Source organism: Mercenaria mercenaria, chromosome 17, assembly GCF_021730395.1.
Source record: "Mercenaria mercenaria strain notata chromosome 17, MADL_Memer_1, whole genome shotgun sequence".
Classification (NCBI taxonomy): domain Eukaryota; kingdom Metazoa; phylum Mollusca; class Bivalvia; order Venerida; family Veneridae; genus Mercenaria; species Mercenaria mercenaria.
Genome location: NC_069377.1, coordinates 34,279,764 through 34,298,114, shown reverse-complemented (window position 1 = coordinate 34,298,114; position 18,351 = coordinate 34,279,764). Strand labels below are relative to the sequence as shown.

The 18,351-nt window shown below is 36.8% G+C and overlaps 1 protein-coding gene across 1 annotated transcript in view; it reads left to right on the top strand.

Annotated features, from left to right (window-relative positions):
- Positions 1 to 18,351, top strand: part of LOC123536224 (low-density lipoprotein receptor-related protein 4-like) — a 97,390-nt gene that overhangs the window by 68,666 nt on the left and 10,373 nt on the right. Inside the window, exons 16-32 of the mRNA XM_045319202.2 lie at positions 630 to 838; positions 1,570 to 1,757; positions 2,241 to 2,445; positions 3,515 to 3,701; positions 4,176 to 4,307; positions 4,596 to 4,733; positions 5,259 to 5,411; positions 5,973 to 6,078; positions 6,430 to 6,592; positions 7,121 to 7,349; positions 7,999 to 8,133; positions 8,714 to 8,891; positions 9,265 to 9,483; positions 12,013 to 12,107; positions 12,442 to 12,590; positions 12,971 to 13,115; positions 13,950 to 14,066. Of these exons, the coding sequence (XP_045175137.2) occupies positions 630 to 838; positions 1,570 to 1,757; positions 2,241 to 2,445; positions 3,515 to 3,701; positions 4,176 to 4,307; positions 4,596 to 4,733; positions 5,259 to 5,411; positions 5,973 to 6,078; positions 6,430 to 6,592; positions 7,121 to 7,349; positions 7,999 to 8,133; positions 8,714 to 8,891; positions 9,265 to 9,483; positions 12,013 to 12,107; positions 12,442 to 12,590; positions 12,971 to 13,115; positions 13,950 to 14,066 (2,748 nt within the window). The remainder of the gene's footprint in view (positions 1 to 629; positions 839 to 1,569; positions 1,758 to 2,240; positions 2,446 to 3,514; positions 3,702 to 4,175; positions 4,308 to 4,595; positions 4,734 to 5,258; positions 5,412 to 5,972; positions 6,079 to 6,429; positions 6,593 to 7,120; positions 7,350 to 7,998; positions 8,134 to 8,713; positions 8,892 to 9,264; positions 9,484 to 12,012; positions 12,108 to 12,441; positions 12,591 to 12,970; positions 13,116 to 13,949; positions 14,067 to 18,351) is intronic.

Sequence of the window (18,351 nt, the reverse complement as noted above, 5' to 3'; positions counted from 1 at the left end):
TCTCCGGTATATCACCCTCATCAATTTACTTTGGCACGGTTTAACCCTGCAATTGTAAGTAAAAAGACGGCAGTACCTAACAACTCAGTCGTCAAGACCGGGTGGACAATAACAATTAACTTGAACTAGAACATCAACGTTAGCTATTGTTAAATAGATGGACTTTATGCAAATTTCCTTTACAACTTTGAACCAATTTCATAAAACATTCCACAGATGATGTAAGATCAACATAAATAGATCAAAGTGTATATAAAATACTGACAGAGTATTCTAGCAAGTTGTTAAAACTACAATACTAGCCCGAAATTAAAGATGCAAAGCTCTATGTTTCGAAAGTTTCCTATAAATACAGGGTGTGGCGGGCGGGTAGTTTTGACGTTACCGACGGTGTAGCTAGCAAACTGTGAGAGAACTGCACGAGATTATTGGTATTTATATTATATCGACTGAGTACCAGTGTCAATAGGAACCAGTTCAGATCAGCCAAGTGTAACAAAATCGATGACACGTTTATCTACGAAAACAGACGACAATCTAATAAACTAGCAGACGGTAATTAACGAGCAACAATTTGAGAAAAAATAAATTAAATTATTTTAATTCTAAAATAATTTCCACTATTTCAGATATTGAGTCCTTCCTGCTTTTTACAACCAGATCAGATGTAAGAAGGATAACTCTTGGTACACCTGACCAATCAGATGTAGTTATTCCCCTTAGTAACACAGTCAGTACAATGTCCGTTGACTTTGATAATACAACAGATACTATATTCTGGACAGACAGCGGTACAAATGCTATCAGTGCAGCAAAATGGGACGGCACGCAAGAGAGGGTGATTATTTCAGACCTTACTGCATTCTGATGTCAATGTATAAAGTAAAAAGATAAATAAATGTCTTTGTTTGCCTTTTGGCCATAATGGCTCACCTAGTTCTACAACCAAAAGACTTCGAGCTAAATCCCCTTGGGCCATTTCTGTATTAGGTTAGCCATTAATGGTGAGAAGGAAAATTGCAGCTGTATGTCAACCCATTACTAAAACGAGAATGGAGAAAGTCTTTCTGCCTGCCTTTAATTGAAAAGTCCTGGAGTAAAAAAAAGTTATTGAGTTAATCCATAAAATTGAATCCAAACATCAAGTAATTTTTTCATTTATTTCAATGTCAAAAATTCATATTCCAACAAAATAGCTGTTTCGACAAAAATCCACAAAATCAAATTCCCATGAAATTTAAATATTTCACAGTAATGATGTAAAGTTAAAGCTATGCAAGTCCACAATAGTACTGTAATTTGAATGGTATTTGAACATTTTAAGAACTCCACCTAAAATTATCTTGGAATGTAAAGTACTATAGTGTGACTAAAGATTTTATGTTATGGAAAAGCTGCTAGGAATGCAAATAAATTGCATTAAGGATGTGAAACCATTATTTCATTAGAATGTATACAAATGAAAATGAGTAAAATGCGCTTCTTGATTCTAAATTTGTGATAAATTATGTAACAAATTTTTTTTTGTAATTTTGCAATAAATTCTTATGTAACAAATAAATATTGCAGGTGGTTGTGAGTTCGAGTGTAGGCAGTCCAGCTGGTCTGGCAGTAGATTGGGCCACCAGGAAGCTGTACTGGACGGACTCCGAGATGGGTAGAATTGAGGTGTCAAACCTTGATGGTTCTATGAGAGGTGTACTGATCTGGTCAGGATTACAGAAGCCTAGAGACATAGTGGTGGATCCAATTTCAGGGTAAGTGTTTATTTTATTACATGTTTTGCAGTGAAATGTGATTGTGGATAATATTTGACACTTGTACCAAACATCACTTTATGTCTTTTTACTAAATGTTGCACAGGAAAAATGGGTAAAATATGGTTAAAATGGTTGTAAAGACATACAAGAAGAAGACATATTGTTAGTTTTACGAATTACATGTAAATTCAAAATTTCTTTCACTTGTGAATACATAGATGTAAATGAATAAAACGTGTGTGAAGAATGCATCATGTATACGGAAGTTGCTGCTGACGAAAGAATTTGGGAGAACACAAAGAAAAGGGCCGTCAGAAACATTATGTTTATTTGGATTTAATTCATATGTGGCCTCTACAATAGTATGAACAGTATGTTAGATTTTCAGCTGTTTCCACGCCACTCATGAGAACACAACACATGGAGACTACAATAATTAGCTGCATAGGTGAAATTTGTTGACTACTTTTCATTCTGTAGGTACATGTTTTGGACTGACTGGGACAAACCATCTAGGATTGAAAGAGCAGGAATGGATGGTAGAGATCAGAAGGTTCTCATCCATACTAATCTCACACATCCTAACGGCCTGTCTATAGACTACAAAGGATCTCCTAGACTATATTGGATAGATGCAGGCACCTACTCCCTGGAATCCTGTACACTGGATGGTTCTGATAGAAAGGTAAATAGTATGGTTGATTTCTAGCCTTTGTCTGTTTGTAGGACAGAACTTTTATGCTTAAGCCCTTTCTTTATGTTTTCAAGATGTGTATCAGATGAACCATACGAGTGATGATTTCTCACTTTTAACCTTTACCCTGCTAATTTTCTATAATGGATTGGTCCATCATTCAGTTTGGGCAATACCATTTATTATTCAAAGGGGTGTTCACTGAAAATATACTGACTGAATAGCAAACAGTGCAGACCATGATCAGACTGCACAGATGTGCAGGCTGATCTTGGTCTGCACTGGTCGCAAAGGCAGAACCACTTGCCTCCAGCAGGCTAAAGGTCAAGTTACAGGTTCATTGTAGGATGTTGAAAAGAAGTGAAAATGTGCATCTTCTGTTGTGGCTTAGTGCATTTTTTTTTTAGAAGCTTGGACTTTAATTACTAAGCTGTGCATTCATATAACACAAACTTGATTCCAACACCTCAAGACTATTCATGCGAAATACTAGTACAGTGAAATACAGCTTGTTCAAGCTTTGATAGACTGGGCTCTTTCAAGCAGTTGGGCTCTTTCAAGCAGTTCATGTGGTCCTGTGATTAGATCATTCAGAAACCCTAGATAACTCTGGCATTTTGTTTATCTCCTTAATGACATTGAGCTGTTGCTGTTTCACTGTAGCTGTAATTTAAAAATAGGTTAGTTTGTCATGACAGTATTTTAATGGCTTATCAATGAAATGTTACATATAACACTAAGGGAAGACAGATTTAATAGTAAAGAAAAGGGTCATGACAATTGTGTTGAAACTTTTTGAACTTCTCTTATAAAAGGTTTCGTCTCGGGGGGGGGGGGGGGGGGGGGGGGGGGGGGGATATGAAAATGTTTTCCTTGAAGACCTGGCCAAAAACGTTACTTGTAAATATATCTTGTTGCCAGCTCTGATACATGAGAGGGTGTTGTTCTTTATATTTTGGAGAGCAAAAAACGTGCTTATTACCTTGCTCTGCAAAAAGAAGAAATTCTGTTGAAACACGAATGTTTTAATATGATGTAGTTCTTCATGCGCTATTTTCAGGTGGTGTTCACAATGAGCGACCCACGACCTTTTGGATTTACTATTTATGAAGACAGTATGTACTGGGCTGATTGGTTGACAAAGAAGATCATGAACTCAGATCGCCATGGCAACAGTCAGGTGACCTTGCAAAGCAACATGGGTAATGTGATGGACTTGACAGTGTTCCATAGAAACAGACCAGAGAGTGAGTTGTACCTCTTCTTTTAAATTTACATTTATAAATAGAATTTTTAATACACATGCATTTATGAATAGAATTTTTAATACACATGCATACAGACAGAATACTTGTGAAGGCCTTACATGCTAGAGGGTGTGGGACTTTCTCCCATTGTAAAACATTTGGCTAGTGATATAAAAAAATAGAAAATTAGGCCATAAATGAATCGGGGCCCAATCTCAAAACTGGACTTGAGGACTAGTCTCAAAACTGCAACATGTGCTTGATTGTTTCTTAGCACAGATTTGAAATGCAGTAATGGCAAGACTGAATGCTGAGACTGACCTTGAAAATCAATTTTTATAACCATGGACCAAGATCTACAGCTACAGTGCTGTGTAAGGGTTTGGCAGACATGATTGCCTGTACAAAAATGAAAAATATAGGGGGGACTTTAATTAAAATTGGGTGTTACCTTTACATATGCTATTGTTTCAGTTTCAACAGTATGCCAAGAAGAAAATGGTCACTGCAGTCACCTTTGTCTGCCTGCTCCCCTTCCCCGAGGTCATACATGTGTTTGTCCTACAGGGATATTGCTGCATCCAGATGGCAGGACTTGCAATACAGGTATATATTATTCTTTCAAAGTACCATGCTGACAGAGACTCATCACTTATGTTTTAGTGGCTTAAGTTTTTAGGAATGCTGTTGTTTTTAAAATGACTCCACATTGCCTGGACCATACTCATTTTGAATATTACTTTAGAATACAGTGTACAATGATTTATCAGGTCAATAATAATGACTTTTGACTTTTTGGTCATAATGACTCAACCATTATCATGCATTATTGAAAAATAAAACATGATTTGTCATGTTAGAATATAACTGAAAAATACCCTGCTTTTTCTTCAGAAATGCGTAACTTTCTGATATTTGCCCAGAGGACTGATATACGGAAAATCTCACTCGACGTGGATTACTTTGCAGATGTTCCTCTACCTATCCACTCACTGAAGAATGCCATAGCTATCAGTGTGGATAGAGTTGAAGGTAAAATACTGTGTGGAATTTGTTTATTCATATATAAATACCAATACAGTAGTAGACCAAAGATGTAGCAGGAACAGAAACTTAAAAAACACATTAAATATTGTAAAGTCATTATAGATAATGGTTTTTATGGGGGACTTATCTTGGTATGTTTCATCATTGCTTCAGTCAAGGAAATTTTGATGTAAATGTGAACAAATAAATAAATTCTTTTGTTTTATTTTCAGAATTTAAACTCTTTAAATCTGTGTCCTTAAAAAGTACACTTTGGCTAAAGCCTAAAAATTTTATACTAGAAATATGAAAATATATTGCACTGTATTCAACAACAGAAGATGTTTTACATAAGGATGATTGTTTTGAGGTCGAATTTCACTTATTTATTAACATTAAGAAGTCAAAACTTGGAAATGTTTTTCTATATTTATTATTTTTGCCTTGTTATAAATCTTAGGCCATTCTCTATTAGGGAAACCAGTTCCTTTTGTAGAATCAGTATAGAATATTTTTTCATTACTTATATAGGGAAGGTATATTGGACAGACACTGTTCTAGACAAGATTAAGCGTGCAAACCTGGATGGCTCTAACATAGAGAACGTGATCAATCATGGTCTGGATACACCAGATGGTATGGTTGTTGATGAGACTGGAAGGAAAATCTACTGGACTGACACAGGTAATTAATTGTTTGACTGTGCTCAGCTTTGTTTAATTTAGTTTAATTGCTCTCTATTGCTTTTGAACACATTATGGGTGACAAAAGCAATTGAGTTGGGCTATAATTCAGCCCTTCCAGACATTAAAATTTTGTGGTAAAAAGTTTTATAATTCTTCGACAGATTGTCGCCAATATACATTTTACTGCTTTGTCTGTTTCATTTGTAATTTCAAACTACCCCCAGAAATTACCCAAAGGGCTTCTGTAGCGGAGTAGTTAAGTTTCAGACTTTTTTTGAATTACTTGTCCTTAGTACTTCGGGTAGTAGCCTTGCTTGTGTTACCATTGGAGAAAAGCATCGAGCTGGCTTCCAGAAGGTAGATGGTTCTACTTAAGTGTTAGCCCATGCCTAAGGACACCTGGTGTCTTCAGTCTTTATCAAAAGCTAGAAAGTTTCCAGAAGAAGGGTTGTGTTTTTGCAACTTAAAACAAATTTATTCATACTCGCCAAAAGCTTCATTGGTGAAATAAAATAGAAAATTGATTTGTTGCTTAAAACTGTTATATTTCTTTGTATAGGTTTAAATCGTATAGAAGTTTCCAGTCTAGATGGTTCAATGAGGCGAGTATTGATCTGGGAGGGACTGGATAAGCCAAGGGCAATATCTCTCTTCTATGAGGAAAGGTAACATAGTATTTAGTCTACATGAAAGATATAATACCATCAATTTTGACATGTAACTAGTAAATTTTTACTTACCTAGTTTCAATTTTGGTGAAGCGCCCACGGGTTGTAATATATGTTTGCAAAGGTTTAGTTGCTTATGGAAGGTCAGTGGTTGTACACAGTCAGGTGCCCTGTGTGCATGAAATAATGCCTTGTGGGGCTCCTGGGGTTTTCATCTTTCATGAAAAGCTGAAAAATCGCCATATAGCCTATAGTTGTGTTTGTGAGATGCTCAACCCAACAAAAGAAATTGCAGAGTTACTGATGCTTTATTTAACACAAAGTTTGAATAATTTGATGCATTTTCAGGTATTTGTTTTGGACTGACTGGGGTAAAGAGCCTAAGATTGAACGCTCTGAGTTAGATGGAGGCAATCGTAAAGTGATTGTCTCAGAAAGTATTATCTGGCCTAATGGACTGACTGTGGATAGACAAACATCCAGGATCTTATGGGCAGATGCCAGAACTGAGGTACGGTTTATTTGTTTTTTCATTTTCCCAGTAGATTTATCTAAGTTTGGTGTAGTGTTCATAAAAACATATTATTTGAAATTCTTTCGGGTTTGTTTATTTTTCAGCGTAACATTCCCTTCAGAAGATGTCAGTTTAAATTCAGATTTTTTTTATTTGGAAGTACAGAGGAAAATAAAATATGAAGTAAGTTCTGGTGAAAACTATTCCAAAATTTAGGTGATAAAACTGGGTCTTAAGACCAAATTAGAAGTACTGTCCTGCCATTGGTCAATTTCAAGCTTGAGCACAGAATCAACCAATCAGATGCTAAAACTTTGGTCTTAATCCTCAGTTTCATAATTTTTGGTCCAAGCCTTTTTTACAATTAGGTCAGGCTATTAAACATGATTTTGAAATTCACTCTTATTTTCTCTCAGATCACTTTTTTAGATCTTTTCAGAAAAGTTTAAAATGTACTCGTGTATTAATCATATTATCTGCGTATGTCTTGATTTTGATATCTCAGTTACAATTCTTACATTCCAGCAAATAGAGTCAGTAGATCTGAATGGTGGAGGGCGGCAGGTGTTGGTGTACAAGGTAGCACACCCATACAACCTGGCTATATCGGGTGATCTGGTATACTGGACCGACTGGCAGAAGACCGCTGTATTCAGTGCTAAAAAGGATGGATCTTCTCCCAATAAACAACAACAGGTGCTCCCTAAACTGGCCGGAATTATGGATATACATGCTGTACATATGGATGAAAAAGGTGAACTGTCAAATTTATGATACCGTTAATAATCTAATTTCATCAGCATAAAATTTCATGGTGTCAGTCAAGACAGCATAACACAATAAAAAATTAATTGAGCCTCGCCATGAGAAAACCAACATAGTGCATTTGCGACCAGCATGGAACCAGACCAGCCTGCACATCCGGGCAGTCTGGTCAGGATCCATGCTGTTCGCTTTCAATGCCTATTGCAATTAGAGAAACGGTTAGTGACCAGCATGGATCCTGACCAGACTGCGCGGATGCGCAGGCTGGTCTGGATCGTTGCTGGTCACAAACGCACTGTGTTGGTTTCTCATGGTGCGGCTCAATTATTTCATTGTTCAAGTTTCATTTATAGATCAGTGAATTTTCAATGTCAGTTAAGGTTAGTTCAGTATGTATAACAACGATTTTATTAGGACTCTACTTTGAGACTTTCTACTTTTGAAAGTAACAGTTTGGTATGTAATTATAGTTACATTACTTTATCTACACGGAACTACTTTTTGCGAAATCATTACATGACCAGAACGGTGTTTGGAAAAATGGATAAATTACTTTTTGACAGGAGAGTTGTTTTCAGACTAATGGAACCATCATTGATAAAGTGAAGAATACAGAAGTAAACTTTCGATTATTTCAGTCAATTTGAAGATGGATAAATGTCGGAAAAAGAATGGAGGATGCAGCCATTTGTGTTTGCCGAACAGAAGAGGTGTTACATGTTTGTGTCCGTCAGGACTTCAGTTACGACCAGACAAAGTCAGCTGTGAAAGCAGTAAGTGCTAACTAAAGTCACACTTTGCAGTCTAAAGTCAAGTAGCTTTATTTCCTGTCTTCTTCAGTTCTCTTGGAAGTAGCATTGATTGCTTTCCCCATCGAGGAGATTTTAGATCACACAACCCAGGTCAGTTAGTTTAAGGTTCAAGTCACACTTAAATCTTGATGTCATAGTTCATGGTCATAACATTTTTACTTATTGGATATCAGAGAGGTGTCTGGAGATGTTAATCCCCTTAATGATAGTTCTATTTTAATGCCTTACATTAACAATTAGGCTATATTTGCCTAACTTCAGAAAAATTTAGTTTATATATTTCATATTTCATTTTTATATAGCACATGGATGCATACAAACCAGTATTGTATGGAGAATTCAGATAACTAAAACTCTAAGTTATATTGTATTACAAGTACATTACTTTATAAGAAAAGCAATGTAAATAGTTATTTTAACGTTGGTGTTAGGATACGATAATGATAGAGTGGTTAAACATAGATTGCCTTTTGCCTCTATACTGTAATAGTGAGCGAGTATATAATTTTATCTTTACAAGTATGTTACGTTACATTTCCAGTGCCAGAGGAGTATATTTTATTTGCAAGCCGGGGCAGTATCCGCAGAATAGCCTTGGATCTGCCAGACATGACAGATGTGTATCTCCCGCTACCTGACCTTCAAAATATTATAGCTATTGACTATGACTACTCGGAGAAGAAATTATATTACACAGATGTACAGCTGGATGTGATCAGGTCAGTGATATTTTCTTTCATTTAAGGGTTTCTTTCTTATTTTTAGGATGGTTAGGGGACCTCCATGGCAAAATGGTTAAGCTTGCTTGCTGAATCACTTGCCCTCATTTCTGTATATTTGAAACCTTGCACGGGTGTAGGTTTCTTCATGTGAGAAAACCATACAGCTTTTGAAAGATTGTTAGTTCTAACCAGGTGCCTGTCCATACCCGAAATACTGCCCTTGGGGGCACCTTGGGTTTTCCTCCACAATTTAAAGCTGAAAATTGGACATATACAGGTAACAAACTGTTTCATTGTACCTGAATATTCAACAAAACAAACAAATACACTTGTGCATGAACATACATTAATTAGAATATTTGATTGACAGGCGAGCAAACCTGAATGGTACAGAGATACAGACATTGATCAGTTCACGATTGAAAACTACCGATGGACTGGCAGTGGATTGGATCGGGAAAAACTTGTACTGGACGGACACAGGAACAGATGTGATCGAGGTGGCTAAACTGTCCGGACAGTACAGACGAACACTGATCAAGGACAATCTGGATCAACCAAGGGCCGTAGCTGTATATCCACAGAAAGGGTGAGTCATTAATAGTGAAACGAAACTTTGCTTAGTGATGCTTTGCAAAAAATGTTTGAATATAAAGATTTGAATCATGTACAGAGAGAAACTGTCAAATGTGAGAGACTGTCAGATATGAGAATATTTCAAATGTTCGAGACTGTTGCGCACTACTAGTCCTCCCATTTAAACTGTGAATGTTTAGTATGTTACTTAAATAGAAAGTAAATGTCGATAGAGTTAGGTGATGGCTTAATTGGATAACTACATGTAGGCTAAGCTTTAAAGATATTTTGATTAATTTTAAGGTCAAGAATCGATTTTCTGTCCCCTGCTTGTATAAATTTTCTTATTGTGCTTATTCGTTGGCATGTAGATGTTGAAATAATGCGAGTTATAATTTTGTGGAAATATAAGTGAATACAATTAGTTTTCTTATGTAAGCATTTTAAGTATGCAGAAAGAGAGAGATAGAGAGAGAGCATTTTCTTTCATTTCGTTATGCCTGAAAATGTCAAATTTGTAGACATAGAATTTAATTATGTCTCCCCCAGGAGACATACTGTTTTTGCCCTGTCCGTCCGTCCGTCCGTACGTACGTCACACTTCATTTCCGAGCAATAACTGGAGAACCATTTAACCTAGAACCTTCAAACTTCATAGGGTTGTAGGGCTGCTGGAGTAGACGACCCCTATTGTTTTTGGGGTCACTCTGTCAAAGGTCAAGGTCACAGGGGCCTGAACATTGAAAACCATTTCCGATCAATAACTAGAGAACCACTTGACCCAGAATGTTGAAACTTCATAGAATGATTGGCCATGAAGAGTAGATGACCCCTATTGATTTTGGGGTCACTCCGTCAAAGGTCAAGGTCACAGGGGCCTGAACATTGAAAACCATTTCCGATCAATAACTAGAGAACCACTTGACCCAGAATGTTGAAACTTCATAGGATGATTGGTCATGAAGAGTAGATGACCCCTATTGATTTTGGGGTCACTCCGTCAAAGGTCAAGGTCACAGGGGCCTGAACATTGAAAACAATTTCCGATCAATAACTAGAGAACCACTTGACCCAGAATGTTGAAACTTCATAGGATGATTGTTCATGAAGAGTAGATGACCCCTATTGATTTTGGGGTCACTCCATCAAAGGTCAAGGTCACAGGGGCCTGAACATGGAAAGCCATTTCCGATCAATAACTAGAGAACCACTTGACCCAGAATGTTGAAACTTCATAGGATGATTGTACATGCAAAGTAGATGACCCCTATCGATTTTGGGGTCACTCCATTAAAGGTCAAGGTCATAGGGGCCTGAACATTGAAAACCATTTCCAGTCAGTAACTTGAGAACCACTTGACCCAGAATGTTGAAACTTCATAGGATGATTGGTCATGCAGAGTAGATGACCACTAATGATTTTGGGGTCATTCTGTGAAAGGTCAAGGTCACAGGGGCCTGAACATTGAAAACCATTTCAGGTCAGTAACTTGAGAACCACTTGACCCAGAATGATGAAACTTCTTGGATCATTGGTCATGCAGAGTAGATGACCCCTAATGATTTTAGGGTCACTCTGTTAAAGGTCAAGGCCACAGGGGCCTGAACATGGAAAACCATTTCCAGTCAATAACTTGAGAACCTCTCAACCTAGAATGTTGAAACTTCATAGGATGATTGTTCATGCAGAGTAAATGACCCCTATTGTTTTTGGGGTCACTCCGTTAAAGGTCAAGGTCACAGAGGCCTGAACATTAATAACCAGTTCCGATCAATAACTTGAGAACCACTTGACCCAGAATGTTGAAACTTCATAGGATGATTGAACATGCAGAGTAGATCACCCCTATTGATTTTGGGGTCAGTCTATTAAAGATCAAGGTCACAGTGGCCTGTTCATGTAATATCATTTTTTGGAAATAACTTGAGAACCACTTGACCTACAATGTTGAAACTTAATAGGATGATTGGACATGCAGAGTAGATGACCCCTATTTATTTTGAGGTCACTTGATTAAAGGTCAAGGTCACAGGAGCCTGAACAGTGACTTGAGAACCACTAGGCCAAGAGTGTTGAAATTTAGCGGGATGACTGGATATGCCAAGTAGATGATCCCTATTGCAGCCAACCATCAGTGTCTCTTTGACTTTCGCTCCTGACCCCTATTGACTTCTTGCCTATAGAACTTTTACATTGGGGGAGACATGCGCTTTTTTACAAAAGCATTTTCTAGTTTTCATTGTTTTGTGCCTGACTTTGATGCCGTTGTATTTTAAACACTTGAGCCGAGCCATGAGAAAACCAACATAGTGGGTTTGCGACCAGCATGGATCCAGACCAGCCTGCGCATCCGCGCAGTCTGGTCAGGATCCATGCTGTTCGCTTTCAAAGCCTACTGCAATTAGAGAAACCGTTAGCGAACAGCATGGATCCTGACCAGACTGCACGGATGCGCAGGCTGGTCTGGATCCATGCTGGTCGCAAACCAGCATGGATGTTGGTTTTCACATGGCATGGCTCACTTGAATTTTTAATTAACAGGTACTTATACTGGACCGACTGGGGATACAGACCTCGTATAGAACGAGCTTACATGGATGGTACACACAGGAAAATTATCATCAACTCTAACCTAGGTATGCTGTATATTAAGTTATTGGCCTGAATAGTGTCATCTCACATCATTTAGTGTGAGCCTTACAAGTTTCTAAATCTATGATGCAGGCGAGTGCCAGCAAGAATGCTTAGTTGTTGAGGACGTCAGTTGGTTGTCAAAGAGAAGGTCCTCGATTTTATTAGAAATTGTGTCCCGTTACTTAAAGATGATAACCAAAATTAAATTCTTTCATCTGTTCCAGATGGTCTAAGAAAGAAAAATCAGTGTACTCCCTCTGTTGAGTGTGCCTAAGAAACCACAAATGTTAATGAAGAAGTAGTAATTAAACAACTTACATTTATCGTTTATTGCAGGTTTTCCTAATGGTCTGTCTATAGACTATGTAGCCGAACGTCTTTATTGGGTGGATGCTAAACTTGATAAAATAGAAACATCAACATTGGAAGGGAATAACAGAGTGACTTTGATACAGAATGTACCCCACCCATTTGGTCTAACAGTGGTAAGTTATATATTACAGTATTTACATTAGAAATGGAAAACAAGGTGAAGTGGCTTTGAAATATTTAATGCAGTTGGAGATTGTTTTCGCAGTTAATTTTAGAGGTTTTGATTATGCTACTTTTGAGAAATTATTTTTATGTTAATTTTATAGATTGTTAGTATGTTACAGTTTAGGGAGTGTGCCTGATATGTTACAGTTTAGATATTGTGTTTAGGTGACATTTTGGAGATTATGTTTGTAATGTTATGGTTTGGAGTTTACATCTGTTATGTTACATTTTAGAGAGTATGTTCTGTTACAATTTGGAAATTAGGTTTTGTTGCAGTTTGGAGATTATATTTTGTTACAGATTAGAGATTATATTTGTTATGTTACAGTTTGGAGATTATGTGTACTGGACAGACTGGCAGTCCCAACAGATAGAGAGAGCTGATAAACGCACAGGTAAACATAGAGAAACCATTAAACAACTGTTTGTTGGACTGATGGACATTGAAGTGGTCACTCCTCATAGACAAACAGGTAAGAACTGTCTCCTTGCAATTTACTACATAAGTAATTTTTTGTACAATGTGTCTCATTGTTTAGTATGGACTCCAGTACCTGTGGTGCGGCCTTGGTGGCCGAGCGGTTAAGGTGGCTGACTTCGAATCACTTGCCACTCACTGGTGTGGGTTTGAGCCTGCCCCTGGGCATTGAGTTCTCAGTATGAGGAAGTCATCCAGCTGGCTTACGGAAGGTCGGTGGTTCTACCTATGTGCCTGCCTGTGATGAAATACTGCATGGAGGGGCACCTGGGGTCTTCCTCCACTGTCGAAGCTGGAAAGTTGCCGTATGACATATAATTGTGTCGATCTGATGTTAAACTCAACAAAAACAGACAAACATTAACCCTGGTACCCCAGATGTCCTTGGTCTGCTTCCAAAGATACATTGACATTTTCATTTATTTGGAATCCTTATCAACTTTTAAAGTCTGAAAATACTTGAAAATGCTAAAATTTCTGTTTGCTCTGTCATTGTTAAATTATCAAAAATTGTGATGAAATTTTGCATGAATGTATATTCTTCAGCTACAAACATTTCTGCCAGATTTCATAGTATCAGTTTGCTGTAAATTAAATTAAGGCACATTGAACATTTGCTTTAAGTCTTAAATGTTGATTTCAGACCACAACTCTGTCATTTTATTAAAAGAAGTGTTGAAAGAACTTTATTAAGGCTCCAAAAATAAACAAATTTCAGAAATTTGTTGCAGATGTTGCAAGCATTGGTATTGTAAGTATCAAGCTATTAGCAAACATGTCTATTAAAACTCAGTGTATCAAGGAGACTGTTACATGCTCTTTGTTACAGGAATCAATGACTGTGCGTTCAGTAATGGTGGATGTACACACCTGTGTTTAGCAAGACCAGATGGTCATTCCTGTTTGTGTCCTGATGTCAAGACCATCAACAAAACATGTATTGCAGGTAAATACTTTAGGCAATAATTAATGTATCTGAATCTAGAATTTTATTTATTCTAAACAGTATAAAACTTTACTTTGTCATAATTACAACAAACATAACCATGTCCCACAATAATTAAACATAACCATGTCCCACAATGATTTGAAAACATTTAATTTTGTAGGCTTGCAGTTTTGTGGTTTTGACCAAAATTGTTTTTTTAGACTAAGTGGGGATATGAATTTATTAATATTAACATTGGTAGATAAAATGAATCAGAATTTTATTCATTGAGGTTTTATTTTGTGGATTAATGCAACTAAGCAATCCACAATGAATCATTAATCTCACACATATAGTCAGACATTTTTCTTGAGGCCAAAAATTCACTTTGAATTATTGTGTGTGGTAGAATACATTGTACTTGCAATTTTATGAAAATTTATAAAAAATGTTTATAACAATAATATAGATTAATCCTTCCAATTAATCTTGTTTATTCTGGCTAATTCCAATTTAATTGTTTGTTTGTAATTTTGCATCGGTTGTCTAACGCTAGTCATTGCTATGGTATGTATCGCGAGATTTCGTAGCAGACGATAATTTATAAGTAAAGTCACGTTTGCCGTGCTTCCGATATTTGCATTCAGCACGAGGCCGTTTTAAAACAAGACATAAATACCAAATATGCTAAGCGATAGCTATGCCTGTGGCAAAAAACAGAAGGGTTGGGTACCGGCAGGTATAAGAGAAACGCCGCAGATGGGATGGAGAATGTTAGAGGTAAATTTATCGACTTCCGCAAATTATTTGAGTCTCCGGTTCGTGTGTGTCAGCAGTCATTTCGTAATAGGAAGACAGAAATTCTGTTCTTTATTGAATGTAGTAATCAAGCTATTACCACAGATTACAATTCGGTTTCAAATTGCGGTACATAGGACCGCGTAAACAAAGGAAATGAGACTTTTTATTACTCAAGATTTTATGATGCAGAATATTAATACTACATGTTTACTTTAGAATGTTATTACTTTGCATGTTCATTCGAGCTTAACACACACAATGTATATATATATATATATATATATATATCTATATATAAAAATAAGTAGGGGCGAATTGAAGGGTGCGGTGGAGTTAGTGGATTTCACTCCTAGGTTTCAAACACCGGTACGACAGAATGTCGTTTAAACAACTGTTAATACAATATTGGTTCAATCGAACGTCGAAGGGATACGTAACATACCTTAATTCAGCCAGACAAATTGCGTGAACTGCTGAATCCATTTAAAATTAGTCTGTATCCTATAAATCGGAATTGCGTGAAATTTTATCAAAATATTTTAAACAAATAAATTTATTGCCCACAAAAGTTAGGTCACCACGTTTGTTTATAAATTAGAATAGGGAGCTATGAGGGCACGCATTGACCGGCGGGTGACCGTAGCAAGCAGTAGATACGTGAAAGAGCCCTTTATAGGAAATACCCGTAGAGCAGAAATTTAGTAAACAACCAGACGAACACAGTTGCAAGGGTCAGCTTTGCGCAAGTAATAAACAGAAACATCGCGATCCGTATGCGCCGCGTATATATACAACGCGCGCATGGTACCTTCGTTTTACTATTAAAAGTTTAATATTTCTATCACCACTTGTGAATGATAAGTTTGAATTCTATAACAGTTAAAATAAGATAATTGAAAGAAATACAGACCAATTCTACAAAAACGGTCGATTTTAATGAAATTGCATGCTTACGAATTTATACAGCGCGTTCTTTAATTTTTCGTTTGTCCAAAAAGTAAATAAATGTAACATACTATTATGCATAAAGCTCAGATGTTGGACTGCAAAATGCAAAAATCAGAATGGGAAAAATATTAAATAATGACATATTGCAGCAATTTAAAAACTTAGCGTTTAACTGCTATTTAGCAAATTTTACACATGTTAAAGTACATATACTGTGTAGTGCACTTTCCTTGATTATAATGGAATGGTCCGTTATCTCGGTAGTGTTATTCAGTAAAAAATAGTAATTCAGATCTAAATATAGCTAGGTAAATCATTTTGATCACCCTATTTGGCTGACGAGTCTATAAATAGAATTTTTGCGACTTAGCATAAAGTGTATTAACAGGATGTCGTAACGCTTTGGTAAGTTTGAATTGATTTTATTATTGTTGTTTTTAGAAAATATAGGGATAAGCAGTTCTTGTCAGTCAAAATAATTCGACTGTCGGATTGTTGTATGTTTGTGATTGGCAGTCCAAACGTCAAAACTGTTATATTAAGGACCAAAATAATGGTTCACAGTCATATGTAAGTTACTGGTTTTATCGCCTGCGGGTAGGCACAGTACTGTACAAATATAGGTTTATATCATCAGAACAATTTGTAATTTTTTATGAAGAATTGAATTCCTCTTCTGATAAATTTAAGTTTTATTTGAATTTATGTCCATTTCGTGAAATAATCGGAAATTGCTTCATTTATTTTGGTCATCAGAGTGTTTGACGCGATAGGGATATTGCCCACATATATATTTATACGGGTGCTAGTTTCTTTATAAAAATAAATAAATAAATAAAAACATGAGCTGTCACTGGTGTTGGATGGTGCCCCACAGCGCTTTGGTCTTGTGGCCCTGGCCTTTGACCTGGTGACCCCGGGGTCGCGGGGGTCGTATACTCGATAAGTACTTTCAGCATGTGAAGTTTGAGCGTCCTGGGTGCAGTGCTTCGCGGGTAAGGCGTCTTCAGGCACAAAGTTGACGTGGCGGGCGAGCGATCTAACTAACGGTCTGACAGTTGAAAACTAATATGCATCCCTAATAATTTAAATTTTAACAATATATAAGTCTAATGCGATATTTGGTACAGCAGCATTTCAAATTATTTGAAGACGAACAGTATAATGAAACAATAAGAAAATATACAACATGATAATGTGATATTACAGTACTTTATTCAAAATCGAAGTTTTGATATTCGAGGCATTTTATAATACATTGCTAACTTGAATAGTACTTTGTATCACTTCTAAAAACTTGAACATACTTGGCCTTGTAGGGTAATACTTGGAATTTGTTTAATATAATGGTTATTGGTCCAAACTTTTCCAGACCTTGTTCTGACTAGTTGTATGGTTTTCTTTTTCTTTGTTTGTATGTTTTTCTGGACTATTTCGCGTTGGCGAAACACAATGTAACAATACAATTTAAAAACATTGTTCTCGAACGTATCAATTCGGTTTAAATCATAATGCATTCATTTGAAACTAATCGTTGTTATACTTCGGATACGATCAGTATACCTTTTGAATTTAACAACTGAGTCGGCCCTAACTCATTCGAAGGCAAGTTCGAGTTGGGAAGGCCCACGATTTGTTAATAAATAAAAAAAAAAAAAAAAAAAAATGGTAATCACGCTACTCGATATCAATTTCCGGTGATATTGCGCAAGTGCACATCTTTCCGTAGGTTTAAGACTTTTTAAAACTTTTAAACGCATAGTTTTTGTATTGGCAAGGCTACTGATTTAGCTAGAAAAGGAATCTTGGGATCCGTCTTTATGGCTAAGGGCTACCTGGTAAGTATATGGTACATGGAATACCTAGTTACTGTATGGTACCAAATGGGTACCTGGTTTTTATTATGGTACATGGAAGTACCTGGTTTGTGTATTGGTACCATGGGGGGGACCGGGTTCGTATATGGTACATGGAAGTACCATAAGGTTTTTATGCAGGTGGCGCTCGTTGTCATATGTCATACACCCAGGATTTGCATTGTCACACATTCATGTATTAATGTCATCTTTTTACGAAGAATAATCGCAGACGTTATAAGGTTAACCCGAAGTTACCCAGTAATTTGTCCGTCGCTTGCTGGTGCAAGAGAAGTGTGTGTCTTGAGGGCTTAAAGCACGCGATACAATTGCTTGCTCTCGGATAATAACAGTTCAGTCCGTTTTGGAATATTACCATGGGATTCATTGAATGAACGTGTTCTTAACTAGTATGTAAGAATTTTGGGGGAAATAAAAAGAAATTTAAGTTATTTCTTTGTTATTTTGTGGCGGAAAATTCTTACGTCTGGGTGCGACTAGGGCATGCCATACTGAGTTGTTAACTGTCAATTACTAAATCTTTTTGCATACTCATGGGTCCCTGACCAGCCGCCGCCATTTACCGGGGTTGGTGACACTCGTGGGTTCAAAATTCAATTTTTTCTGGTTCATTTTTTCGAGCATATAAGAATTGGCCAGAGAACGAAAAGGGCTAGGCGTTCTTATAGTTGCTCAAC